This window comes from Haliaeetus leucocephalus, unplaced genomic scaffold (assembly GCF_000737465.1).
Source record: "Haliaeetus leucocephalus isolate CR32 unplaced genomic scaffold, Haliaeetus_leucocephalus-4.0 Scaffold140, whole genome shotgun sequence".
NCBI classification, from domain to species: domain Eukaryota; kingdom Metazoa; phylum Chordata; class Aves; order Accipitriformes; family Accipitridae; genus Haliaeetus; species Haliaeetus leucocephalus.
The window spans coordinates 13,006,577-13,033,905 of NW_010972576.1; the positions used below are offsets into that span (position 1 = coordinate 13,006,577).

The following is a 27,329-nucleotide window of genomic DNA, read 5'->3' on the forward strand; positions in this document are numbered from 1 at the left end:
GAGGTATTCAAAAAGCGAGTAGACGGGGTACTTCAGGACATGGTTTAGTGGGCATGGTTGATGGTTGGACTCGATGATCTTGAAGGTCTTTTCCAACCTAAATGATTCTATGATTCTGTGAAAAATAGAGGTTGTGAGAAGGCAGGAAGTCGTCAGGGATGTTCAGCCACTGCCTGGCCATGTTAAGTAACAAAAACCTTTGTTTTTTTCCTGATGCCCTGTTCAAATACCGGTAGTGCTGCCAGCACTCTAATGTGGAAAATTACACCCTATGTGAAAATACTGTAGGTATTTCTGGAAAGAAAAAAGAAACACCACAGTAACTCCATCCTGGTCTAATGTTGCTAGTTTACTCTTTATAGAAAACTGTTTGTTCTGTTACAGAATGAACCTTCATACCTATTCAAAAGTACATGTTGCCTCTTTAGATTAATCTAGGAGGGTAAGAGGGATTCTGCTGCCTTGCAACATGAATGGACTGCATCACGTCATTTATTTTAAGATGGTTGTTTAGAAAAATAATACTGAACTCTAATATGCTGGGCACTGTTCTAGTCACACTGAGCCCACCTCATACCTTCAACTCAGATACTGTTCTCTTGCAGTCAGGCTCTCCTTTTGTGGATCTTGCATAGAAGATAGCTGCTGCTGACTTCTTTGTATTTCAGGCTCACTTACTAGATGAAAATTGTTCAAGTATTTATTTGGCTCAGAAATAAACCTGTAAGTGAAGTAACATGAGAAAGTTTAGGAGCCTCATCCTGGAGCTGTGTACTTGCACAAAGTTTAGGAATCTGAGAGCCAGGGAACCTTTTGCCCTGCTATGACCCCACTTGGGCAGAGTCCTGACTAGTGTGGTGACAGCATTAGTGTCAGCACAGCACCAGGCTTCTCATCCCATCCAGGCCCCAACTGCAGTTGATCTCTGCCAGCAGTATATCAGATCACATACTTTGGTCAACTGAAAACATTCAGCACAGCTTTTCCTATTATAATATCTAAAGTTTGTTATTTTCCCATGGAAGAGCTTTGACCTATTGGTTTGCATTCCTCAGGCTTTTCTGAAAGCAACATTAGTGAAGCAACACACACAATAATATATTTCCCTTTTCTCCCTTCTCTCTCCCTCAGGTGACCTTTATAACAGCAAATTTCAGGACAACGAAAGCATGTGTGACAGTGGTGTGGAGACCTCCCTCCGCAAACTGAGCTTTACTTATTCAGACTCTCTGAACAGCAAGTCATCAGCAACACTTAGCAAAATGACCCTGGGCTATGGACATGAAAGTTCAGTGCAAAGCAATTATATAGCCAACTAGTAATATTCAATAAGCAATATGCAGTTACAGGAACGAACGTGACATTTAAAATTACATCTGTGTGATCCTGGCCAGAGGGAAGTGAATTTACAACCAAAAGTGCGCTGGAGGAACCACATATGAACCTGAACCAATGGCAACTTCAGCACATGACTCCTAGCCATTGCTTCCTTCCTCAAATACATTTAAATTTTATTCATTTACAAGCTATATACAATAACCAGGGCTCTACTGCTGCATTAGTACACAGGACTGGACACTGTGAATGACTGACTGAGCTTCTCTGGTTTGCGAGGATGTCCTTTTATATATGAAAGTTGCTCTTTGTTAATGTATAATACCAACTCACTTAATAAAAAGAGGTAAGGCAATCAAGATAAGAGCAATCAAAGGATACTGTTTCTAGCTGCTCTCTTCATAATTTTTGCAGCACAGTTGCATGAAAAAAGCTCATAAAATACGTGGCAAAGAAAAAAAATCATTAATCACAGTGACAACTCAGAAAAAAAATCCTAAAAAAAAGCATCTTGTATATTTCAAATAATGTATTTAAACTTAACTGTGGTGCCTCTTATTCAAAAAAATTTTCAAGTTTGGCATTTTCCTACTTGTAAATAGATATTTTTTTTTAATATCTGTTCCTTTTAAAAAAAAAAAGGGCTTTTTAAATGCTTATTTTTATTTTACTTTTATAATAAAAACCCAAAATGAAATCTCTTGTCTACACTTGCTGTAATTTTTACATATCTTTCAAGTAGCATTATTGAAGATTTAGGTATTGATACAAGATTATACTGATTTCCAAGTGCTAAAATAAATCAAGGGTTGCAAGCCACCTGTCTTAAAGCTTAACTATATTTTATGGTGGGAGACCAGGAGCATCAGCTACTGCTGAGCAGCTGTGCTTTAGAACTAAAGGTGCTGATTCATGGTCTCTTTTAGGTCTCTTCTCATAATTATGGCAGCAGAGAATAATTTACCAACTGAAACCAACTATTTAGCATCTCAGCAAAGCTCTGATGAGACAGTTCTTTGGGCTGTCTAGAAACTCCTCTAATAACTGTGTTCCTGAGCAGTATTTCTTCCTGTTGCATGTTAAATTGAGAGGGTGAGTGTAACTGTTACAGATGTTGGCCCTACTAAGAATACAGGTATCAGATTTCATGATGAAAAAGCAACGAGCAGCATCATACCATTGTCATTCCCTTGTAGCCAGTTTTCTTGGCACAAAGATGGAGATTGACAGTGGTGTTCTTAGCTCAGCTCAGTCTTCAGTAACCTGGGTGTCACTCCTGAGAAAACAAATCAAGATAAACCTTGAGAATTGTTACATTTAGAGCAGTATTTGCTGTAATGAATTAAACCATGTGTAATGAGAAAAAAACTTGAAGTAATTTTATATCCAGCTGAATTACTGAGTACATTAATTACTTCCAGAGAAACGAGATGCATAATAGTAAAAATGCCATTCTTTCTGTTACAGTATGTATAACCTACAAATGCAGTGTCAAAGGCATATGGATTTTTTGTTCAATTAAGGTACCTGTCCACTGTTCTCTTTGCATTCCAGCTGTAACAGAAACAAGCAAAGGTTCTCATATTCTGCAGGTGGAGGAGCTTTTTGAGCCCTAGCAGAGCTGCTGTGCGAGTTAAATGCACCTTCTGCTGCCACAATTTCCAGCTGGGGCTGGCAGAAACTTTTATGAGGTTTCTACAATCCTGCAGGTCACCAGGGTGTCCTGGCTGCTGATTCACACCTTTTAGCCTTATTTCTGATCAGCTCTGCTTTTAAACCACCAGAAGACACCTGGGTCTGTATTTCCTTAAGCACTTCATGACCAAATGCTGCATAATAGCTATTCATCAGGTTAGTGATCATGCAATGAACAGCAGGCCATCTCCCCTAGGCCCTGTGTATTCAAGTGCTTTAAATGGCAGTCTGGCAGCTTCTTTCCTTGCAGCATCTCAGTTTCAGCCTATTTAACAACAGAGGCTTTGGTCCTTTTTTTTTTTTTCTCCCTTTTTGTTTAGAAATAGAAAAATATTAATTTACAAGTATTCTTACTAAGTCAAACAGGAACACTAAATTTTTACAGGCGCATCACATAATAGGGCAACTTTTCCCAATTGCATTAACCCTTAGCATCTTAAGTATGTGTTGCAGGCATGCCGCGCAGTTTGTCAGAACTAGGCGAGAGTAGGAGGTAGAACCCCAGCTAGTGTAGAACTCACTACAGAAAGTGGCACGACACCTAGTCGGAGACATTTGTGTCGTCTTCTTCTGTAGTTCTCGTCTGGCAGAGCAAACCTACTGGAGAGCCCAGTATTTACCTCAAGCAGCTGAATTAAAAGATAATGCTAAAACACACAGCTTTAGTCCTTCTGCTTTATCTTTTTTCTTATTAGTAGGTGGTCATCCTGTACAGGGCACACTGCCTTGTACTGATGGCATCTGGGAGAAGGCCAGGCTCCTTGCAGGTATGAGGATGAAGGCAGCATACAGAGGAACCAGGCTTAGCAAGGTAAAGTGTAAGCGATGGACACAAGTCAACTGAAACATTTCAAGCAGATGTATTCTTCCTAACGGGGACCTATCAAGATCTATTTATGTGCCTCATCATCATATGTGCTCACCTCAGACACAGTTTTAGCCTTACACCTCCTTGCCCAGAAAGGAAGTGCTACTCCTATTTCACAAATGTGATGGAATAAACTAAACTAAAAAATACCGCAGGAATCCAGGAATTCACTGCCTGAGAGCTCCTGTCTACACCTGGCTTATGGAGAGAAACCTCTCACTTACTTACCAACAAAAAAGTGGGTAGTAATGGTGTAACTGAATCTTACATTTTCATTCAGCACAGTAAATTAGCATGTGGACCTCACTAGACCTTGTAGCACAAGGTATTGTGCCCAGTCTATTCCATATTACCTCTGAGGAAACAAAACTGGGAAAGGTATTATTCACCAAGTTCTCAACAGTTAGGAATAAGTTGGGGTTTTTTTAAGATATGTGCATGAACAGCAAGAATTCTGGAGTTATATTTTTTCCATTAGAAGTTTTAGGAAGACTTCCCCAGCAAACTCAAGCTCTTACTTACTCAGAGCAGGGCACCTCTGCCCTGTGGCTGGATGAACCCAAGTACTGACTAGGCTCATACCACAGTGGGCTCTTCTTATAATGCACTGCATCGTACAGCGGGAAGCTCGGTGTGTATTTCCATTAGCAATTAAAGCCCAGAGGCTGGAGGTGTGGTCAAAAAGCATCAACCAACAACCTCAAACTGATCCTTAAAAGCTGATTTCATGGGTTTGTCCTTCTGAGTGCTAGTCATGGTTCCTGTCGCTTTGACAGCAACTGCACAGATTTATCTGGAAACACTTGCAATATTCAAATGAATCAATACCAAAATAAGAAAGGTTTTCTAATTAAACTTCTTTTCTGGAACGTAGAGAACTGTAACCTTCGGGCATTCTCAGTCAAGTTTAGTATCAAATTAATTACAGTGAGGATCAAAAGCTGAAATAATTCTAAACTTAATCTGCACTTGCAGTGATTGGAACTTACTACATTTTGCTACTCTACTGCAGTAATAAATGCCAGAAACTTGCGGTATGCAGCAAAATTAAGTTGTGACAACAGAACACTACAGATCTTCTCTACATTTGATGTAAAAAGGATTATTCAGAAAGTTAAACTGCCCTTGATTTTACATTTGCTGCCACAGCTGTAAGTTTCTCGTGTCATCTTGGGATGTATTTAGAAACTTGGAAATCAGCGTGGTTGTGGGAAGTTCTAGGCTGCATTCAGAGATTTTATGGACTGCAGGAAGGTTGAGAATCTTGCCTGCATGTGGTGATATATGAAGTGTCTTTTCTCCCTTTTCTGGGCAACTGAAATACTGTTTTCCTATATTTAAGGAAAAAGAGCAACCCTCCTCTCTCCCTCCAACTAAGTGACAGAAACGGTGGTGCCCATTCATTAGCTCAGGGTGCAATGCTCAATACTCACCCACCATCCACAGCTTTCAGCCCTTCTGGAGCACACAATCATCTCTTACAGTAGAGCAGTTCTGGAGTAACTGCCAAAGGCGTGGTCTGAACATTTGCTGGCTTCAAAAGATTCCTATAGCTACAAGCAAAAGACAGCACAAGTTAATTACCTAGGAGTTGCTTTTCTCTATTCAGGGTTATGAAGCAGTTTGATGCCCTGCTTAGAGCCAGGCTATAGTATGTACATTATTCAAAGCCTGTAGAGGTTTCCCCATGGACTCATTTCAAAGCAACTGCTATAGAAATTTTTCAACCATCCATTTACCCTTGCTATTTTCATGATACAGAAGAGTGCTATAAGATCAGTGGATTTCATTACACACTGCAAGGGGAAACACTTGTGACTGACTTAACATCAGTTAACCTGTGGCCTGCAGCGGCACTTGCCAACACTCCAGCTGACTCGGCACACGCGTGCGCTCACGTGCACACACAGAGTAGTATCATGCCCTCTGGGCTAGCTAATACAATGACATTTGCCAGAAAGCCAGGAGCGTGACTAATGCCTCACTTCTCTTTTAGGTGTGCAATCACCTCAGTATTTTCTTGTTTTCAGCATCCCAGGCAAGAAACTCTACATTTGGCTACAGTACAAACCAAAAGCTGTGGCCAGAGCGCTTCCAGAGAGGTAGCAGATGGCTTGATGCACAAACCACCTCACTGTCCTGAAGACTGGGCCTGCTTCTTCACAGAAGCTCCTCTGCTGTCCTTGGCTCCTCACCAGTGATCAGGCTGGGCAGCCCAACTGCAGCTTCCTACCATCCTACCAGTAACAACTCTTAACAAGAGATAAAGCTTCCCACTCTTTCTTTCACAGGAAACCACCTGAGGGCTGGCTCACACCATTGCTCCTTTACAGTTGTTGGGTAAGTGAGCTGAAGCCTGCAGTGCTGAATGCTTAAATCCTGGTATATCACATGCTAGTTGGTATGACAGAATCACAGGGCCAGCATGCCAGAGTATTACTATCTAGCTAGCTTACTTACTACAGGCAAAGGAGGACTGCTACAACAAGACAAGAGAGATAAGCTACAATGCTGGCAAAAGCCTGGTGATCACGATGTTTGCAAAGAGGTATAAGAGGACAGCATTTAAGGTTTTGATTTTTCACCACCATGGCAAAGGACCAAAACTTTCAGCTCCTGCATCTGACAATGGCACCCTTCCCCATGAGGCCACCTGCTCAACAGACAGCACTCATTCTCATTTAGAGCTCCTGTTCTGGATTACCCAACTCCTCACTGGGCCATAGAGCCTGGCTCAATCCACAGGCAAACAAAGGCCATCCGCACAAGCAAACCAAGTGATTCCTTGAACAAAAAACATTGCAAGGCTGCACCCTAAAAGAATACTGATGAGGTCATTCCCCTCTACTGTTGTCACCAATAATTTAATGACATTGAGGACAAGCACCATGACACTTACCAAATGCTCTTCCTAATGCTCCTGCTGCTGATCCCCAGCCCGTCAGATACAACTGGCAATACAGGTGCTGCCAAGTAGTTGCAACAACACTCAGATGGCTACAGATAGGTGTGTCGATAGGAGTGATGGATAACTCCGAAGATCTCTTCACTGTTGCATTCCTGTCTTTGCCCTGATCCAAGACAAAGGCAGAACAACGTAACCAAGTATAGCATAGTATGCAACAGCAAAAGTACCAAGGGGAAATGGTTAACCAAGGTACATGTTACAGCCGCTGCTGCATGGGGGACAGAAGAAAATAGCATCTATAAATGCATACCTACTACAACACCAGGAAACCAAAAGAACATATTAAGGATATTAAGACAATAATGGAAGTGAACCTCCCCATTAAATTCTGTTTTGAGCTCAAGCATTTGGCTTAAGCAATTGCTAATTTTTCATAACAGCCACCTAGTGCTGAATTAAAGCTTTCCAGTGTGAAAGAATGGACCCACTCTTTAGAGAGCTTCTGATCTTCAAAAATAACAATAATTAAAAAATTGTCTGGACCTTTTTATGCCAATTTGGTAACTGCAGAAAGCAACAGCAAAAAAAAAAAAATTATAAAAGAATGCTCTTCTGCATAACAGTGCTGATTGATAGGCATTAGTTGCATAGCCACTTCATCAATTATTGATCATGTACCACATCATTTTATTAATGATTTTGCCTAAAATTCATACCAGGGTAAACAAGGCTACAGTTATCCAAATTCATGGTTTATGGCTTCTAGCAATCCAAAAGCTCTTTTCTACACCTCTGAAACTTCACTCATATTCTGAGACACACTAAGAATAAATATCATTGACCTTCAGATAGTCCTCTTGACTGTCTTTGAAACAAGTAATTCTGTCAAAGTTTTATTTATTTATTTAACACTATTAAGTGCCATTTTGAAATTTTATCTAGATGTTGCTGGAAGAGACCTGCCCTTTTCCTAATACACTGCAGCAATATTTATTAATCATATTTATTCCATATTTTCTTCACATTTTTTTCATCCTTCCCTTATATTGACTCTACTGCTTCTTTGATTCCACTTTGATTCCAGGACACTGAAAAAACTGAAGGATTTTTCTTGTATTGTTGGCCCAGAATACCTCTCAGGTAACTTTTGAATTCCTTTATCAATGTCTGCATTTTCTAACTGTTAAGTTTTATTCATGACTATAATGTTCCCTATTTATTTTCCATAACCTATAAACATTGGCACATACACATACATATTTTGATTGCTTTCATGTTTTCTTTCAACTAGGACAAGTTTTGAATCAGAAAAGCCCTCCTACGCAACTGCAGTTAGTTGTTTTGGTGACCTAATAAAGCATTTGTAAGCAACTTCCATTTATCATTTTCATTTCATCTTTAAGTTTTTCCTCTTGCTCAGGATTATGTCAGTTTTGGTTAATGCCCAATTAAAAAAGCACCAGAGATCACCAAGCATCAGTCAATGTGCTCATCTCTTTGCCCATTAAAACTATGATCACTGAAAGAAAACAACCCCCAGTTCCAAGTTCTCTAACTGACCCATGGAACATGCAGCCACTCCCCACACATGCTCCAGACCCCCAGGACCACCACCAAGCATCACCCATGTGGTGCTTTTACGACGAAGATGGACATCACCAGTAGAGCTTGTTCAAACACCTTCTATTGTAAAGTGCTGATTCTGCTAGGTGCTTTGCAAGAAAATTAATAATTGCTTGGACTGTGAGAGGATCACTGTGGAACCCCAGCAAGATCCCAGCTGCTTTTCAAACCACATCTGACAGACAAGCCCAATGTTTAGCAACCTGCCCATGGCATGGCTTGGTGGCCTGGATTCCTGACAGCCAAACCCTAAGGCTTTCAGCTCCACAGGCTACAGCAGCCCCCCCACGCTGAAGCAAACTTATTTTCTTTGTATCAAATGCCAAAGCGAGATGACATTTCTATGGGAAACCTCAACATTTTAAAAACAACTTACTCGGAAACAGAACAGAAGGTGAAACACCACTGCTTTTTATGGACTAAGGAGTTCAATGTGCCACCAGATCTAATCAGGAGTCAACAATGTCTTCTACAGGGAACCCATGCACAAAGAAGCAAAATTAAGATGTTGAGGTTTTCCTTTGCTAAAGAGAGAGAAGGATCAGTGTGGAGCATGGGGCCACTCATGAGGAATGCCAGGGGGTAACAACAGCTGTGCAGCAATGTCTGAGTGAGAACAGCAGCCCCCGCCCTATGCATTTACTAGAGAAAAAAACAGTCACTTGTAACTCTGCGGTCCTCTCACATGACCATTTCTTCTCTGTACCATCTCCTTTCTCTTTGCACCTTTTCAACTCTTCTCCCTGTTCCTTTTCCCACAGCCAGCCACTATCTCGTACTATGCCACATTACGCAGGATCCCACACAGCCGCAAAAGGTTTGTGACTGCAGCACTCTGAGAATAGTCAAAGCTAGATGCAGAACTCTCAAGGTTATTGCTCATGTTGCATAAAAAGACAGAAGAAAACAAGTCTCATACTCAATTCCCCTTTCAGAAGGGGGAACAGATCTGCCTGATGTCTGACTAGACAGCCCAGGTTTCATGTCTGTTTGGAAGCCTACATTGCAGGAGGCAGGCAGGACACCTGATGGAGTGACAGCCATAAATCTGAAAGGGTAGTGCTCTTCTGATTTGGGTGCAGATAAGATCAAACCACTCCAAGTGGGGGCATACCTGTGGAGGTGATCCCAGCTTCACTTCCTGCCCTTTCCCCTTGCTCCCAGCATACCTTGCTGTTATCCTAACATGAATTTCCACTTATAGCATAGTGAAACTGGAAAAATATGCATTTTTACAACCATAGTCTGGAGGTGCATATTTATGTTGCCTCTTAGTTAGGATGAATTCACAACTCCAATCTCATGTGAACTGGAGAACTCAGACTAGCTCTCTTGCACCGACTCACCCCTCCCATTTTATACATGGGATATATATTTCCCATTACCTGAGAAAGCCTTACTTTCAATACACCACATATACTATATGCAAGCTTTTCTTTCGGTATCTTTACATTCAACCAGCAGTTAAAATTCACACAAGACAGGAATAGACAGTATGTTCTCCGGTCAGCAAAAATTGTACATCACTTCAACTTCAGTCAAATTCTTCTAGTTTTTTTCCTCCTCCTGTTTCACTCCTTATCTAGAAGAAAATGGAGTATCCTCAGACAACGTCCACCAGAGAGGTCAAGGTTAGTGACTCTTCCAGTTCTTCAACACTGGTAGGCTCCCAAGGATAAAACACAACCACTTTCTTCTTTTCGGTCATGAGGAAACCGTTATCACTAAATCTGCCTTTTATACGCCCTACATCCAGAGACACAAAAGGAGCAATTGCAGTGGTCTGAAGGACAAATATATAAACGTCATCTCGTTGGGATACAGAGGCCTGGAAGAGGAATAAATAAATAAATAAATAAATAAATAAATAAAATATACATGTTAAAGAAGAACCCAGTTGCACCCAAACTGGGAAAGAGCTGCATGTCAGTAAAACAGACCGAACAACCACATTTGATCAAAATTACTATTCTCTTCTGGAAATCTCTTCAGGAACAAAAAGTCAAACCCACAGGATTTATATGTAAGAATCATGCAAAAACTGCAAAGGTTATTATAGCGTTCCTACAGAATACTTGCCCTGGTTTTGGCTGGGATAGAGCTGATTTTCTTCCTAGTAGCTGGTACAGTGCTGTGTTTTGGATTTAGTGGGAGAATAATGTTGCTAACACACTGATGTTTTAGTTGTTGCTCAGCTGTGCTTATCCCAAGTCAAGGACTCTTCAGTTTCCCATGCTCTGCCAGCAAGCAGGTGCACAAGAAGCTGGGAGGGAGCATGGCCAGGACACCTGACCCGAACTAGCCAAAGGGATATTCCATACCATAGAACATCATGCTCACTATATAAACTGGGGGGAGTTGGCTGGGGGGGGGTGCTGACTGCTGCTCAGGGACTGGCTGAGCATTGATCAGCGGGTGGTGAGCAATTGCATTGTGCATCACATGTCTTTCTTGGGTTTTATTTCTCTCTCTTTTTGTTATCTTCCTTTTCATTGCAATAATTTTTATTATATTTTATTTCATTTATTAAACTGTTCTTATCTCAACCCACGAGTTTTACTTTTTTTTTTTTCCAATTCTGCTCCCCATCCCACCGGCGGGGGGCAGGGAAGGAGCAAGCAAGCAGCTGCCCAGTGCTTCGTTGCCAGCTGGGGTTAAACCACGACAATACTACAGATTGTGGCAAAATGCCATGAAGTGTTATCACTCTACCATCTTCTTATGAAAATAACTGAATAAATGGTAATCTGACTTGTATCTAGTACTGTTATCCTATACTTATTGCAGTGAAAGAGATTTGTCCTTTCACCAACATACTTCACTCAACCTATAAATTCACAACTACTAAAGCAGCTGGCCTTTCCAATTACATCAGGAACAGAAATACACAGACACAAAAGATGGTAAAAATCACAGTAACACAGGAGGTGACTTCATCTTAATGGAACATGGCAGTGAAGTCCTTACACTACATTTAGAAGGCAGCTATGTTGTGAAATATCAGGACAAGGTACGTTTTATATTATGTTCTATCAGTAGTTAATCTCGGAGAGACTTAAAAGCACAACCAGGATGCATTTTCATTCAGCACTCCCCATTCACCATCATGAAATATGCTACATCATTTTCAAATACCAATTAACTATATATAAAAAGCAGACATATTAAGTGCAGAAAACACATCCTGCTTACAAGAAAGACAACACTATTATTTTTAAGAAAAAGCACACATCCTTTACATTTTGTGTTTTCTAAAGAAACACATTGTCATGTTTTTTAAAAGCAATGCTATGAAGAGTAGCACTTGGATTAGCAATGTATTTGAAAGTCTAGTTAGTTCATTAGTAACTATGTATAGAAGCACCAGCTTCTCACAAAACAGAATAATTTTAAAAATCACAGCTGCATACTTTCTTAAAATAACCACTTTGCATTTATGCTTGCTAGCTATCCTTATTAGTTAGTACTACGGAGACAACAGAGCCATGGGAAAAAGGAGTGAAATTTCCCAATGATGCTCCAGGTGCAGAGCTTTTATTATTGATGATGTCATCCACAAAAAAAACCAGCATGACTCAGACTCCAGATTGTGCCACCAGCTGAAAAAAAAATAAAACCAGGCTGATTTCTTTCCTTTGTATACTCAGGAGGCAGACCGTGCTGCCATGAAAGAGATAAGAGGTGAAAATCTGGCCCATTTTCTTTTTGTAAAGCAATTATGCTGGTCCAGATTCAAAGAGATTAAAGACCTCTATTCCCCCCTTGTTTAGTTTAGCTCTACAGAGCAAAGCTGCAGTTTAGAAGCCAAATGTGAGAACACACAGGTCCCCATCCTGCCAATCTGCTGATTAAGAATTTTGCAGTAAGATTTACATGCTAAGAAGTGAGACTTAACAAAATGCGTGTGTACACACACACACATGGAGCGTGCTTGCTCTCTATATATAGAGCACGCTTGCTAGGAGCGGAAGAAATCTAGGGAAAACCAGCCAATGGACTAAATGACAGTGTTATACAACACTGATGCTTTTTGTGCCTGTTCAGAAGACTGACACACTTGCCAGATATTAAGAAATAATCACTATTATGCAAATCAGAACCCTTAGCTGGAAGGCAAGGATTTGCAGAAGGAGGAAAGGAGCATGCAATACTGCACATTAGCAGTGGTAGACTGATCTGAGAGTCTGAGCACTTCAAGAGAAAATAACTGCTGACAATAATGCACTCCATACTCAACTGAACTAGCATCACCTGGTACTGACATACAGTACTGTCTGCAAGCCAAAACACTTGCCATGATGCTATTTGCTATCTAGGGACAAAAAGAATGAAAGGAGCAATGCTGCAGCAGTCAGGTGAAAGACAAAACAAATGAAACGGAGACTTAATTATTTAAAACAAAACAAACCACCACCACCAAAAAAAAAACCCAACCCCAGACAAAACAAACCACCAGTGTTATTTAGATATGCATATAGTGACACAGGAAAAAAAAATCTGATTTTGAACTCAACATGGAAGCTAGAATTGCAACAGGTAAAGAGAAAGAACATTAAGTGGAATTGGACACTGCACAGCAGAGCAAACAAAACAGTAAGATTAACAAAACCAAATACAGTAATTTAGCATGACTAATGCTTACACTAAGATGGGTCTTTTCTAATCCTACAGCATCCTTTAGAGATGAAAGGAAGTGATGGTTCGTAGGACTCTGGAGCCCACCTTCTCCCACAAGACAAAAAGTAATAACACAGCTTTTCCTGGTACAGTTTCTGCATCTTTCCAGCAAGTTATTTATGGACTCCATGTAGATGAGGACAGCACTTTGTGCTTTAACAGTCACACTGTCTTTGGCAAGGGTGCATACTGGCTCCAATGAACTCCAGGCGTGTACAACGACCTATCAAGCATGTTGAGAGAGCACAAAGCTTAGAAGAAAATTTACATCTGTGAAAACAACCCAGCATCCTAGGTTTCAGATTGCTTATTGCAAGAGATGTTCTCCTGACAGTACCAGCTGACTTCCACCTAGCAAGAAACTCCACAAAGATTTAAACAATGGATATGGCATAATAATTAGATTATATAAACCTAACAAGAAGTCTGGATCTGTTGTCGTTCTTGATCTGCAAGGGTTTTTGTTTTCTCCAGGCTCCTTGAAAGGAGGGGGTTGCCAATTTCTGCCAAGGGAGTGCTGGGAAATGGAATTTTAAGTGACTGACTAATTTGTTGACTCTTTTTTTTTTTTCAATCAGGGAGAAGAGGAAAATGTCAAACAAAGGATTTTCTTGAGATTGCTCAGTGTTATCAGACGTAACCCAACTGGGTAATCTAGAGCTTCTGCACAATCACCATTAAACAGAAGCAAGCTGCATCACCTTAAAAGGGATTATGGAAGTTATATTAATACAGTAAAATATACATTCCCAGAGATCACACATGCATTATGAATGCATCCTTAAGTTTGTTTTTTTTAAAAAAAGCGTAATTTGGAAGATAGGCACTCAATGAGAATTACAGCATTCTATCTCTTCATACAATTTAGGTTATTTTTGATCTTAACAGGGCTCTACAGTCAGAAATAGATCTTAACTCCTTTCAAAAGTTTTAAAGTTCCAAATTTTCTTGAAGTGCAAAATATAATATTCACCAGAACTACCTTACTGCCAATGCTTCTCTGACGTTATCAGAAAATCTGAATTTAAGCCCGTTACAATAACTCAGACCAGAAATAATCAATTTCATTACGTGCAGTCCTACTCTAAGAACTGACTATCCAAAAATTGCAATTGTTTTCTATACTATATATTACTGTATATAAGTAACCTTATAAATCTGAAAATTCATAGCAGCCTGCCAAACAGAGCAGTGAATTAGGAATTGACATACTCATACTATGAGTTCCAAAATTACTACTGAGTCATTCCAGGTCTCCAGGTCTATTTTTCCAGCCTTCTCACATGGGACGCCCTTTACGTCAGGAATTGTATCTCATAGTGCAAAAGGCCCCTAAATTCATTTGGGATCTGGTTGCCATATGATTAACAGCAACAAAACATAACAAATTGAAAAGCAAGACTGTGTTCTACAGGGCAACTCAGCAGCCCAAATACTGCCTAAGAAATCCTAACAGTTTTGACAGCATTATCAGAAAACACTTAAGGCATCAATTGTAAAACGGTGACATTGCATAGGTGACCTTGCAATTAAAGTACACCTAGATGTTCTGTTGATATTTCAGAAAATAATCTAGTTCTTTTTCCCAAAGCAGTGTAGTTTGAGTACTGCCAACTAATGGTACAATCCTTTTTTTCCCCCACTTAGTCAATTAATCTAGTTCTAACACCCAGGGGACAGTTTTGTTAAGTACTGAGGTACCATTTTTCACACTTTGTTCTATTTAACCATTAATCCCTTTAAGATTATAACAGAATAGTTAATTTCAGGCCCATACCTACAGGCTATAAGCAAGGCAATTAATTTCTTGTTCTGTGAAGCAGTACGCACCACTATAATAAAGGATAGTGTTGCCCCTAAGAAGATTAAAGAGAAGAATTGCACCTCATTGTGTTTGAGCATGGAGTTACTGAAACTTATCTATACAAAGATGTGCTCATTCAGCTCCTCACATTTTTGTGGGAGGGACACAAGGGTGGTGAAAGAGGTGTCACTTACCCTCAAAGTCAGCTTGTGCTCTGCTTGAAGATCTGAGACACCGTAAATGTACAACACATCTTTATCTTCATAGGCCACAGGCAGCAGTGGTGCAAAGAAGTTCTGGGCAAAATAATGGAGCAGTTTCCACTTGCCACCATATTCTGAAAAGGGTTAAAAGGGAGAAAGATTCAGACTGAATCCAAGATTGCCTTGGCATACAATCCCTTCCTGTGCTTTCTGGTCTTGCTAAGGCAATATAATATCCCCCTCCACCCTTTTTCACCTCTATCAGGTGCAGAGAATAACTGAAGTTAATCTTGTTTTCTTCCAGCCAAGGCTTTGCTCTGGAAGGGATCTGATGGTCTTTCAAGGTTTTTTTTAAGCTTCACCAAAAGGTCACATTTTTTAAGTGTTGGTCCTATCATTGCTATGCTTTTGTTCCACTAAAAAAAAGCCTTAAACACAAGTGACATTAAAAAAAACTGGCACGGCGTACTACATATTAAGTAGCTGGAGCATCTATGTTGTTGAAAATCCAGACAAACACATGGGTGTTGGTGGTATTGCCACAAACTACCACCACTATAAAGACACAGTAGAGTCTGACTTTTGGTGCTTATACAAAGTGTTGTCTTCCCCTTTTTTCAGTCCTCCTCTTTCAGTTCTTCCTTAGAGGAACATCAATAACAATGAAAACAAAAAAAACAAGTTCTCAAACCAAAGACAGCTCTGAGTTAGGCAAAATGAATTTGCCAAAATCTAGAGACAACACTTACTGTATGGGATTTAGCAGACACATGATGTAGACATGCCAAACAGTTTGCTTTGCCTATTTGATGGAAAGCTGTGGGTTATTACTTTTAATACTTTGATAGTCTGCCATTAACAAACTGGAAAAGCTATCAAACATTGTTTCCTCTCCAGAAAATGCAATTTTGCCAGATGCAACACTGCCACACAACCAAAGAGAAGATGCCTCCATTTCTTCTTCTATTAATTTTCCATCTAGCACACACTGTCAGCATTTTAACTCTGTCTTTGCTCAACCATTATCTAGTCATTGAAACAGCACTAAAAAGAAGTAGCAAGTCAGCTGCATCATCTCATAAGGAAAGAAAAGTTAGATACCGGTTTCATTCTTGTTTCTGGCTCATTGTTTTATACAACAGGTTTAAAGATCAGGGATGTTGAAAAATAATTGAAGTAATACCGTTTTGTTGTAACTAGTTACCTCTCTGTGTTTTGGTGCTTGTACAAAGCTCTTAGCACTTTCAAATATTTCATAATTAAGGACTTCATCCAGAGTGATGTAGTCTTTAAAGGGTGTGTTTGTGGCTTTCACAGGCAGACCTGAACATGCTCTGCCTGCACTCCACATAGACATGAATGAACTTTGTGGAGAGCAATGTGCATTAGCTGCCACTCGGCACCTTGCACATCACCTTGTTTGCAGCAAGCTCACAACCAGCTAGCCTGAAGAACAGACAAGACAAGCTCCTATCTGCCTGGAAAACCCATACAAGATTCAACTGTGCTATGAGATCAAGCTTGCCAACAAACCACCACTGACATTCAAGCTAATAGCACTGAAGCAAACTGAAGAGATGAAGTCTGAAAGAAAACTTCAGAAGAGGCGGCTGAGTTTCTTCAGAACAGACTGTTGATAAACTGATGAACATACTCAGCATATTGGTGCCGTTTAGTATGCAAATGAAGCCACGTTCTTGCATTCCAAGGACAATTCTTGGCAGAAAATGGTGGTGGTCTGAAAGACAATTCTGCCAAAAACAGGGAGTGCTAACAAATTACTTTTCAGGGCCATGAAACTTGAGAAGATGAGAGATTTGGATTGAGGATGGATTATATGAAACAGAGTAAACTGTGGGGCAGCATCTGATCTAAAAAAATAAAAGCAATGGGCCTTGTATGAGAAATGGGCCCTGTGTCTAACCTCAGGCTTTCGGAGGGGCTGAACTCTCTGAAGCCCTCAGGACTTCCACAAGACTCTCAGGAATTTCAATTGTCAGTGCAATAGGTGCTGCTCACTGCCGGCCGCAGACAGAGGCCACCACAAGCTCAGACAAGTTACCCAGCATGGGCTGAAGTTTCAATGCCTGCTGACTTGATTTTTTTCCTCAGCTTAGTTTACATGGTGAAAATCTAGGCTTCAACTGTCTTAAATGTGAAAATGAATAATCCAATTGAAGTAGAGCAGTTTCTGTTACTTAGTGTAATATAAAATGCCACTTCTTTTCAAATGGGCCCAACCCTCAATTTCTGCTGTGCCTTGACTTCCAACTGGATTATGTAACCACCTTGCAGTGGTTACTGGAGGGAAAGACAGAAGGTTTGCTACCTAGGCAGCAGATACAGAGGTCCTCAAGAAACCTGTACAGTGGAGAAAACAACTCAGACTAAACTTGGCATTAGACTTCCACGAGAAAAACAAACAAACAAAAAACCCAACCAACAAACAAAAGCAAACAAGCCACACACATAAAAGTTTGTACCATTTCAAAATTCATTCTAGGGTTCAACTACTACAGCTATTGTTTTGGGATGTTTGAAAACACCACTAGTCTGCTTACCTCAATTAGCTTTTTAAGGTTGACATTTCCCTTCCAAAAAAAACGAGAGCCATTTTGAAGAACCAAAGCTCAACTACTGGAGCAGTTTCACACAGAAAGGGTCTTCCAAAGATAACTTTTCCAGCAACAGGATCTTGATAATACAATTGTCAAAGTAACTTCAGACAACACAGAAAACTGAAGCTCACTGATTAAAAAAAGTCACATTCTTCAGCTCATCTGTTGTCTTGATTTCCTTAAGACCAGAGTCACATTTCTTGATTCAAAAATAGGCAAGTTGCATATAAAATACTACCCCTGCCCGCAAAATGGAGGTAAGAAATCTGGAGATCACGTAGCTATTGTGAGAAATCTCAGTGCTTAAACTTTCCTGTTACAGACACGTACGCCCAAAGGCAACAGCCAAAAGTTATTTAAAACAGCCCTGGGGTGCTTTTCTCCTCCTCCCCCCACATTTAAACAAATTCTTAAAGAAATCCAAGTTCCCCAATTTTTTCCTGATAATAACATGGGGTCTGCACTCTCTGTGGTATCAAACTTCAGAACAGGAAACTAAAATTAGGTTTGTAATGAGACCCTAGTACCCTTTTTTCTGACTCTTCCCTGAAGCTTTCTATACTGATAGCAGGAGTAGAGAACAAACAGTTCTCCCTGGAATGGATTTTAAATTAATCACTTCACACCATTAAATGCAACCTGAGAAACATGCTGCTAGTTCTTTCCTCACCTCAGTCTCATGAATTCAGTTCTATTATTCTCCATAATAGCCTGTAGTTTCAGCTCACCAGGGACTCTAAACATTGAACCTGCAATAAAAGCCAGTTATCTGTTCAAGGGAATCTCATGACAACTGAGTTGGGTACCTCAAGGTGACACTTGTGTGGAAGTGAGGTAAATCGCTATGTGTATTGCAGTGCTCTTCACCAAAACACACTGCATAGATGCTAAAGCATTCAACATGGCACAACCGGCCCCACAGCTAGGTGCTATCAGTCAAAACCCAGTTGTGGTAAAAGCTGTTTAGTTTGAAACTGAAGGCAGAAGTACTATGACAGGAGTGCTGTGCTGCGTTTTCATTCAATTCCAAGCAAACTTCTTAAAGGAGAAACATTTGTTACCTTCTTCCCTCCCCACCTCATGAAGAAACACTTCCGCTTTGTATGGGAAACTATGTAAGCCCCTCCATGGCTCTCTGTGAAATAACAGATTTAAATAAGAAGCACTCATTGGTGATACTACTGTGCCACCTAACAAGATGCAGAAATGTGTTTCTGAAGTGCAAATAAAACTAATTTCTCTGAAGTTTTGCATAATTTCACCCATTAGCATTTCAAAAATCCCTCTACCACACTGCCTAATTAAATGAATATTAAACCTTTCCTCATTCCACTGAGGGAACAGAACAAAACAAAGGGACAGCTGTATCTCTGCTGAGCTTCTTTTCTGTAAACTAACTTCAACAACACATGAATAATTCAAGTATTTGATACATTTTCTACAATGACATCAGCTCTGTACTTAAAAAGGCATTTATGGTCACTTCGTCTATCAATACACCCGTCTTTACAAAGAGACATTTTTCGAAGTGTCTTTTTCTCTTGAGGCATTTAAAGCTTAAGAGCATCAGCCATTGTTAAAATCATGAAAATGAACACTGGGATATTTCCTTTCCTAATACAAGTCTAGAAAGTCCAGAAAGATGAGCATTATAGTTGGACCACTGCCTTCACATCTAAATAAAATAGCCTGTCTCTTCTACTGGTTTGTTTCCCTTTGTTGGTTGCAGTTACTTTGCTTGGATGAATAAAGGGGAAAAAAAAAAAAAAAGAACAAAAAGAAAAAGGGAGAGGGGCAAACATCTCCCAGAGAAAGAGGGGGATGATGGGGTGGGCTAAGTTTTTTTAAAGCAAGGCCAAATGACATTTTGTTCTGAGGACAGATCAAGAACTTCACACTAACTCTTAGCTTTTTCTAGTTCACTCATACTTCTTCACACATTAAATTCTTAAAAAAAGATTTTCAAACACAGAATATGTGAGAATTAACTAAAATTGAAAAAGAATCTACCCAAGTCTATACAGCTGCCATAGAACAGCTTGCCCATTTCAAAATGACTTCTAGACAAAATGTTCGGAACATGAAACACAGCCACTCCCCTCACACCACACATTCCTCCCCTATTTCTTACTGCCTAAGTGACTTCTCTCTTTATATGTCTGATTACTACATTTTTGTGTTCTAAAAGGAAAAAAAACCCTACATATAATATATAAGGAGATATCACGTGCATAAATAGCATATTAGCAGAATAATTTAGTCACAAAGAATGATTCACCTCACCTGACACTAAGTGAGACACCAAATCTCAGCTAGTCATCTTCTCCTGTAAAGGGTTTCTCAGAAGCTATGCTGGGTGAGAGGTGTCATATGATGTTCTATTAAAATCAAATTCAGCGTGGAGAAGATAATTCATCCCACTTAATAGACAGCTAAGGACACAATGAATCACACTCTGGAGATAACCATCTCTCCCCCAACTGACTACAGAAGAAATCTAGATGCCTAGCCTTTACATACTAAATCCCATCCTGCTCAGAACAAGATCACAGTTCTGTAGGTTTTTTGACAGTGCACTACTGCCTACTGAAGGGAAAGGTTTTGATCATTTTACCATGGAGGGCGGGGGGAACAAAAACAACCAAATTTGTTGGGGTTATGGAAAGCATAATTATACACTGGTGCTCCTTTTTAACCTCCTATCCCACTAGCTCCCTCTCTGTCCATTCTTACCCAGGGTGGCTGGGTACACACATGCATCTGTACAGCTGAGCCAATAAATATAATCAGGGATTTCTAGGACAGGCCCTTTTGGAAACAGAATTTCTTAGAAGTCTCCAATTTTAAAAGAATTTATCTTTCTAATTTTAAAAGAATTAAACTTGCAAAAAATGCAAAATTTCTGGGAAAAACACACAGTTTCAGGAAGATCCAGCTCTACATAAGAAAAGCAAGGGTAGTTGAAAGTTTACCTCACAAGGAGGTTATGCCCTCAATCTTAACCATCACTGCTTCCTAATAGGCAGCTTTGTCTGGCTTCAATGATATTATTTCCTTGGAAAAAATCACAATACTGCTTAAACAAAAAAATGTATTTTTAAGAAATACAATTTACATTCTCTAAACTAAACCTTGCTAAAACAAGGATAAGAGTTAGTGGCTGTTAAATCTGAACTTAAACAGAAAAACTTCCATAGAAAAAGAATTGATTTGTTCTTCACTCTCTTCCACTTTCACAGACTATTAGGATGATCCTGAAAAACACTTTTCTGGAAAGCATTTCTAAAGGATGGAGAAAAACATGTTCAAAGTTTGCAAAGGTGCCCAAGAGAGACAGCAGAGCCATACTTCTTATTCTGATACCTCCAGATGAGGAAAACAAAACAAGACTGATAGCTGGTGCTTTTTACCAGATTCACAAAACTTACCCAAGGAAGCCCACGAAGGTGCTTGCCAAATGTCATTGAGTTGCCAGTACAGAGCTCCCATTGTGTGTCCCTCTCCCTTGATTATTTCACTTTGACTAAAACGATAGAATTCCGTTTCTGTCTTTATACACTGAGCCTGCATCACCTTGGTCAACAAACACATTAAAAAAAAAATTTGGTGCATTGTAAAGCATTTGTGTATATATTAACACACAACACAAACTTCACAGCAATGGTACATAACTTTAAACTTGAGACTTCAAGAGTATAGACCTGCAGTGCAGTGGGCCTCTGCTTGAAGGATATCTATTCCTAGCAGCTCCCATCAGCTTTACAAGCAGTATCTTTACAGAAACTCTGAAGGGGTTACTTCCTGCTTTCATCCAGTGAAGATCACTGGGCAACAGGATCTTTGAAAGGCAAATGGAAGACAAGGGAAAGATAAAGAAATTTTAAATAATTTTTTTAAATTAATGCAAATAAAAATCCCGACAGTTACAAAATGACATTATGCTGCACTACCTCCAGTATACATTACCATGGTATCCACATACCTATGCTCTGAACATAACACACATTCCAAGTATAAAGTCAAAATTGTGCACTGAAAGAGCAACCTTTTTTCACCTGCACTCCCACTTCTTCTCTCCTTCCTCACCTTGTCTTTAAAAAACACTTTTCAGAATTTTTCATTGGCCAAGTTCTCAATAGAAGCCAAGCAGCCTGTTATTGTCTTCACAAAGTATATTACTAGGCTGGGGAGGTATTAAAAGAAAGTCTCAAAATAAAGGAAAAAGTTATTCTTTAGGTTAGCTCAAAAGGTAAAGATAACACTTCTAGTTAACCACTAGAGCCAAGTTTACTTTCCTTGTCCTTTTTGCTATCCTTATTTTAGTATTCTCAAATTGTTTAACCTGTTAATAATGCCCTGACAGACTTAACCCTCCAGAAACTCTCACAGCTTTTTGAGTCAGGACCTCACTGCACAAGTTTTACCCCTGTTTTCAATTTTGCAGCAGCATCTATCCTTGTTCTCTTGTCATCAGTGCTTAAAGTTCTCCAGCTGTTTTGCTTTTATATAAAACTTGCTGACAGCAGCTCTCAAATATTAAAAACTTAGTGAAAGTACAGTTATTCCCATCAAGAGTGTTTCTGAAATTCTTGGAACACAACAAAAACTAACAGCACTTTAAACGTGCCAAATAGCATTAAAAAGTTACTTAACATCACTTAAAAGTCACATAGAAATCATGAAGACAGAAACAAGCATGAGGTAAACTACTACAGATGAAGAGCAAAATATAACCTACTGATTTGGAAAAAAAAAAAAAAAATCCAAACCAAAATAGATTCTCTACAATATCAGTATCTAAGTCCATAACAAAATAAAAGCTACTAATAATCTCATTGATAGAGAACTGCATTCTCTAGAAACAATCTTGTTTCAAAAGCTCATGTATTTCTTGTGCCAAAAATCAAAGAGTAATCCTAGAAGGGCCACATGAAGAGCAAAACATACCCACCCTGGAACAGGGAGTAACAGTGTAGCACTAGGAATAATCAGGGACCAAGGAAGGCCCACACATCCCTGCATCCCCCGCCAGCTTCATGAGTGGGCCCAGCTGGGGACAGAGACCAAGGTAGCACATGCAGCCAGCAGCCAGACTTTCTCCCAGTTGAGCCACTTTCTGGGAAATTCCCCAAGAAGCATTCCAGCCCTTCTATGATGAAAATTGGAGTCTCTTGCCAATAAATGAGAGACAAGCTAGTCCCAAATTAAACTGGACTCTCCAATGCTTCAGTGCAGAAACTTTCTATATAACTGAACATTACCTAAGAGAACAGGCCCAGTTTTAACCGCTGACAGTATCTAATAGAACAAATACTGACAGCTACTTATACTGAAGACATCACTGTTACCTGAGTGAGGTAAATTGTATCTTTGAACTTCTTTATGGGATCTGTGCTCTGGGGAAGCTTGAAATGATGACCAATCTGTTGAAGCATCTGATCATTGCCATTTTCATGGTGTTGTCGATGGAGAGAAAAATTGCTTGTGTAGGACCAGTCCTCAGTGGAGGAAACCTTTTAAAAACCACAAAACTAAGAAATCAGAACAAAAAGGCAAAACGTGCATTTAATGACTGACAGGATATTCAGGAAAGGACATCCATTACAGCCTGCTGACATCACCCAAAACCTTTAAAATTGGTAGTGTATTTCTATAGTGCCTCATGCAGTCACGCAAGGATTTTTAATCAATAACACCATTTGTTTATACTCCTTGTACAAATAAATGAAAACAGACATTGCTGTTGAACCTAGAAGAGCAACTTTTGGATTGACAGCAGTTGTCCAAAGGTTCAGTTTAGCCAAGGGACCTCAGAGGTTTGCTTGCATTCATAGGAAACCAGAAACACCCTAGATTAAGATGGAAGAATGTACTCTAGTCAAAGACATTTAGGCACAAAAGTTACAGAAGTTAGTAGGGCTGTAATTTCTAATAATGTGTGTATTTTCAAAACCTGCCTCTGAAAACAAAGGACGACAATGCAGCATAGCTCATACAGCTATTATTGTCAAGCTTTCATTGTACAATTACAAACTCTATAAAATCTTTTTATTTAAATTTGTTCCTTTTTAGGCTGGATTGAATAATTTTCATTGTTATTAATATGGATGAATGACTGATTATGTCCCAGATAATATACTTTGCCCAGCAAATTGAAAGAAACATTCTGAAGTCCTTTTAGTTGTATGCATGAGTATCAACACAATCTTCATCTCTCTGAACAAATGGACAAACAGCATGATATATCTCTGCTACAACGAGATAAATAAGAGAATATACAATATCTAAATTTAACAGGAGACAAAACCAAATCCTCTTTTATGCCGTACATAAAGAAACAAATTAAGTAAAAGAAATTGATAAAAAAGATAAAAATCAATACATTTTAGAATTTAGCACAATTCAGCATTTGTAATGTTTCTTGTTTCTAAATGAACACATATCCTTAGACACAGCAAAAGGAAACAGATGTTAGGCAGTAATTACTAAGCTATATATTAAATAGAATTACTATTAGTAGTACTCTTATAATAGTCTCTCATCTAAACTTGGTTCCTCTTGTAACATCAAGGTAAATACATTGAACACCGAGGAGGGAAACAGTCCAGTTTCATCCTCTTCCTCCACAGCATCACACACCTCTATCCCACCTGTGCCATACTCCACCTAACAACGTATTATCCCAATTACAGTTCAGATGCTGTAGTTCATTGGGAAGAGACTCTCACTAAATGAGAGCAGAAGGGACAGTAAGGTGTGGAAGCCCAGCCTTACCTTTTCGATTGTACTGAAGGAAGGCCAGGATTGAAATCCATATTCTGAAGCAAAACGCGTTTTAGGATACACTGTCCAGTTCCAGCAGTCATTGCTGTAGTCGTAAAAGTGAGTGTCACCATAATGGGTATCATAAGGATTCTGGGAGAGCCAACCTTCTTTAACTGACTCCAAGCCATTGGTGGGACTGGATGCAATAAAAGGACGACTCTTATCTTCCTGGGATTTAAAAACAAAACAAAACAAAACACAACCCCCTCAACAAAGTGACTGGCTTTTATCATCTGAATACATAGACCACATTTTGAAAAAGGGGGTGGGGAGAACATGGCTTTTCCAAATTTCTGAGTCACCACCTAAGAAACATTCCACTTTGTGTTCTGACATACATCATCTTTACTTGCTTCATTAACTTCTTATTTATGTTCTTGGAGGACAGCTGGGCATGATATTGCTTGCTGTGCTGTTCTAAGGGATTCTCTCCTCACATCTAGAGATTTTCTATCTTTATATGCTTCTAAATTCTTAATGAAAGCTATTTTAAGTGTGCCTCGTGAAAAATAAACTCAAGGAACATTAAAATTTGAGTACTACGACTTCTTTATGGAAAATCATTACTTTTGCAGTGTTTTTGCAGGAACAAGGCCATGATTTTCCCCTTTCTTATTAAGTAGTCACCTAAATTCAGTCCTAACAAAGCCAAGGTATTGTGCTACTAATGCTTGCATGGTAGCATTGCAGATTATTATCATTTTGGCCAGCTCTGCATGTTAAGATAGATGAGACTATAAGAAGGGTTACATTTCAAATCATTCAGAGCTGCCTTTATTTATAGCCTCAGTAGATTTAGTATACTAAATCTTTTAGCAGTACCCTACAAAGTACTGAAGGAATCCTTTTGCAGGTATAATTCATTTAGCACCCTACTTGTAGTAAGATAGAGGCCTGAGTTAGTTACCAGTCACAATTTACAGCAATTGGCTCCAATACAGCAAAGCACTTAAACATGTGCTTCATTTTAAGAAATAGTCCCATTCCCCCATCTTTTTTTTTTTGACATGAGTAATTAATAATTAACTGAAACAATTTACTATTTACTACAAGATATCCTGGATTCCCTGAAGTCTTTAGCTCAAACTTGGAAGTCTTTGAGTTATACAGTCCAGTAATGCTAGAAGTTACAGGTTTCCTCAGCTGGCTTATATTACACAAGACCTGAAATTATTTCACTGTATGGTTCCTTCTGGCACTCAAAATAGTTATTCTATGGGTTTAAAATAAAAAAGGGTCTGTCTTGGACAGCAACACTGCACAAGTGAACTGTAACTTATAAACAACATCAAGCCAGAACACCTTACTGCCATACATGCACTGGCCATCCAACTCACGTAGCTAATCACAGAAACACCAGAGCATACCTTTACGAAAAACTCAGTTCCAAAAAAACTAACTGAAATATAGAAATTTAGAATCAAGATGTTAAGCAGGAATGTAAGATACCATTACCATTTAGAATGCATAACTGCCCTGAAGAGCAGGATCCTTTTGAGCAGGTTCTTTCAAACCTGGCCTCATTTTTATTGTTTCCTCATATCTCAACTTTTCCAGTAGAAAGGTATTCTAAATTCTCAGAGTATAACTACTCTGACAATGCCTGTAGCCTCCAATAACAAGCAATAATATTGCTGTCACCTACATACTGAGTGTCTGTCTTAGCAAAGGGAACTTCAGGTCACGAGCCTCATAACATGAAATGTATCTCATAATGAAAAGGACAGAGATTAGACTAAAATTATCATACCCTGAAGTCAGTAAGATCATACTATGCAAGGGATAACTGGGTAGGAAAAGGCCACTAGCATTTTTAGGTTAACAAAAACTCATACTCTCGTTGAAGAAGGAAGTTCTAACTGGACAAAACTCTTGCAACATTTTGTCTCTTAGCTAAGGGGAGTTTAGAATACTGTGGGATTCGGTTCAGACATTGTTTGTTAATCCTTATGCAGTTATGTGACATGAATTTGGGACTTTTACATCAATTTCACTCTACATACACACATAAAAGTTAGTTAAAAACAGACTCCATTAAATAATGAAGAACTGCAATACTTCTAGGAGGAGAAATAAAACTACAGAAGCTGTGCAAAATGAGTAGTGCCAAGCCACAGCAGACTTCATCACGGATTCCAGGTGCTTCTGGTCTGCATGCTCACAGTTTAAGTTTTATCTCAAAATATTTATTTTGCCTTCATATACTGTAAAATACCATTAGTCTGTTTTTCAAAACCACACAATATAATGACTACATGAGGACAATGTTTAGCATAGCTTTTGTTTAACCTGCTTAAGCCAAAAAACTTACATCAAATACTAGAAGAGCACATCTTTATGAATTTCTTCAATTGCTATTAAAAGGTTGTTAAATCCTTCTTGCAGTATCCTTCAACAAAATCAGGATAAAGGAAATCTGATCATCTAGATTAATTAATGGGCAAGTTGATTTTGGTCCACTGGAAGTGAAGGCATTTGTGGAGGTATTAAAAATAGGAAGGTATTAGAAATAAGAAGCAAGATCCACGACATTTTAAGGTATTCCTTTACATACCATGAAGTGTTAAAGATGTATGTAATTTTTTGGTTTGTTTTACTTTGAGGATAACCCTTGAGTTCAGAGAGCTGTTTACAAGACCTTGGAAAGTGCAATTCCCCAATAATGTGCTGATTTTCATTTCCCAAAAGGATTAAAAAAAAAAAAAAAATCCCAAGTTGCTCAAATTGCAAACATTAAAACCTTTTGCCAAGCCATATCTCCCTACAGTTTCTT

General features: G+C 39.2%; 2 protein-coding genes across 5 annotated transcripts in view; one reads left to right on the top strand and one right to left on the bottom strand.

Moving 5' to 3' along the window:
• The window catches only part of NFKB1 (nuclear factor of kappa light polypeptide gene enhancer in B-cells 1), a 67,427-nt gene extending 60,788 nt beyond the window's left edge, over window positions 1-6,639 (top strand). Inside the window, exons 24-26 of one of the 3 annotated variants that reach the window (XR_775545.1) lie at window positions 1,132-1,681; window positions 2,262-2,427; window positions 6,190-6,639. Coding sequence is in view for 1 of the 3 variants with exons in the window: in XM_010586199.1 (XP_010584501.1) it covers window positions 1,132-1,319 (188 nt within the window). In the remaining 2 variants the exon portion in view is untranslated. Of the gene's footprint in view, window positions 1-1,131; window positions 1,826-2,261; window positions 2,507-6,189 lie in introns of those variants that run through there. The other 2 variants (XR_775544.1, XM_010586199.1) reach the window with 2 other exon arrangements.
• Window positions 5,358-27,329, bottom strand: part of MANBA (mannosidase, beta A, lysosomal) — a 52,240-nt gene continuing 30,268 nt past the window's right edge. The window contains exons 12-19 of one of the 2 annotated variants that reach the window (XR_775543.1): window positions 24,506-24,724; window positions 23,080-23,244; window positions 21,160-21,304; window positions 15,105-15,247; window positions 13,072-13,329; window positions 8,806-10,257; window positions 6,798-6,969; window positions 5,358-5,445 (exon numbers count right to left, since the gene is read on the bottom strand). Coding sequence is in view for 1 of the 2 variants with exons in the window: in XM_010586198.1 (XP_010584500.1) it covers window positions 10,033-10,257; window positions 13,072-13,329; window positions 15,105-15,247; window positions 21,160-21,304; window positions 23,080-23,244; window positions 24,506-24,724 (1,155 nt within the window). In the remaining variant the exon portion in view is untranslated. Of the gene's footprint in view, window positions 5,446-6,797; window positions 6,970-7,761; window positions 10,258-13,071; window positions 13,330-15,104; window positions 15,248-21,159; window positions 21,305-23,079; window positions 23,245-24,505; window positions 24,725-27,329 lie in introns of those variants that run through there. The other variant, XM_010586198.1, reaches the window with a different exon arrangement.